Raw genomic sequence first — 1,601 nt, 5'->3', positions numbered from 1 at the left:
AGAAGAAGAAGAAGAAGAAGAAGAAGAAGAAGAAGAAGAAGAAGAAGAAGAAGGTCTGGCTCAACAGCAAAAAAACGAATGTCATGGAAAGACTTTTATCAAAGTGTGAATATCTTTTTCTTTTTCTTTGACTTCCCAGAAAATCTTTCCTTTCTGGCCATGCTTCCGTCGCCTTCTACAACCTGGTGTTCACTATAGTAAGTACATGTATATAGGTTCACTGTAGTAAGGGTTTATGTTCATAATATTAAGAATCTTGGTTTACTATAGAAAGTCATTCAGTTCATATAAAGTCATTATGTTCATCATAATAATAAGTCATTAAGTGCAATATGATAAGTCGAGGTGTCTAGGTCATTATTGCAACGTATTGTAAGTCTTTATGTTCATAACTGTAAACATTTAGGATCACGATAGTAAGTATTCTCATTCACTCTTGTAAGTCATTGTGTTCACTAAGGTAATTTAATGAATCTGGTTCCCTGTAATAAGCTTAGCTTTTAACCATATCCGTACGCCCTGGGGTCATTTTGTGCCCCCGGGTTAGAATTCTTCACATTTTAGAATACTTCTAGCACAATGATCTCTTTGAAACTTTCAGTATTTCTCAAAAAATCATTTTGACAGACTACTATGCAAAGTATTAACAAGTAAATTTCCTCTTTGAAAAGTGGTGGTACAGAGTTCCCCACGTCGTATGGATACGATAGTAAAGCACGAAGTACGGATAGGGTTAAGTTCATGAAAAATAAGGTTTTGTTTGTAGGTTAAACAAAAAAATAAGTTAACAAGACACACACAATGATCCCTGTCCATATATAACCCACTGCTATACCTCTAGCACCGAGTACCTCCCACCCTCCTCCTCCCTTAAATCATCCAAGTGCTCTGTCATCTATATCCACAGTTATACCTCCAGCACCAAATTACAGAATTCCCCAGATGCATCCTCCCTAAGACCCTCCTCCAAGTGCTCTGTCTATCCCTCGCCTCCTACATCTGTGTCTCCCGGGTGACAGACAACAAACATCACCCTACTGACGTCATCGCGGGGGCGGGGCTAGGGGTGCTTCTGGCAGTTGTCGCGGTAGGTTTGTTTTTTTGTCGTGTTGTATTCAATTTAGCTGTAATAGGTGTACAGTATCAGCAACACACATTGCTCATAGAAGCGCTGAAGATCAGAGCTGTTACAAGAGAGTAGCATTCAAAGTAAAGGAGGAGGAGCGATGAGGAAGATAGATGTTTGATAAGAAAGTTGGAGCAAACTACACTAGAGCAACCACTTTCTTTCTCTATGTATTTGGTTGCTGTGTTTCTTTTTTGGTTATCAGTGTGTGTGTTAGTGAGGCACAACCGCGTAATAACGATTTTTTTTATAGTAGAGGGTTTTACGGCGCTCGCAACTGCATAAGGTCATATGAGCGCCAAGGGGTGGGTGTCATCAGAGAAGTCTTTACAGGGAATCAGACTTATTCTGCTCACCTCTCTAGCTTCAACAGTGAACGTGCTCACTATAGCGTCATTTGGCTTCGGAAAGTCCCATAGGGTTTTGTTTCCGGACATGACGTCTCATCGCGACAGTGGGTTCAAACTGCCCATAT

At 40.3% G+C, this 1,601-nt stretch overlaps 1 protein-coding gene across 1 annotated transcript in view; it reads left to right on the top strand.

Moving 5' to 3' along the window:
* Positions 1-1,087, top strand: part of LOC106013109 (phospholipid phosphatase 3) — a gene marked incomplete at its 3' end in the record, with an annotated part of 15,717 nt that extends 14,630 nt beyond the window's left edge. Inside the window, 2 exon segments of the mRNA XM_013087937.2 lie at positions 140-197; positions 908-1,087. Coding sequence (XP_012943391.1) covers positions 140-197; positions 908-1,087 — 238 coding nt within the window.
* Between the last annotated feature and the right edge of the window lie 514 nt (positions 1,088-1,601).

This window comes from Aplysia californica, unplaced genomic scaffold (genome assembly GCF_000002075.1).
Source record: "Aplysia californica isolate F4 #8 unplaced genomic scaffold, AplCal3.0 scaffold00660, whole genome shotgun sequence".
NCBI lineage: Eukaryota > Metazoa > Mollusca > Gastropoda > Aplysiida > Aplysiidae > Aplysia > Aplysia californica.
This window is presented reverse-complemented; position numbering and strand designations above follow the sequence as displayed.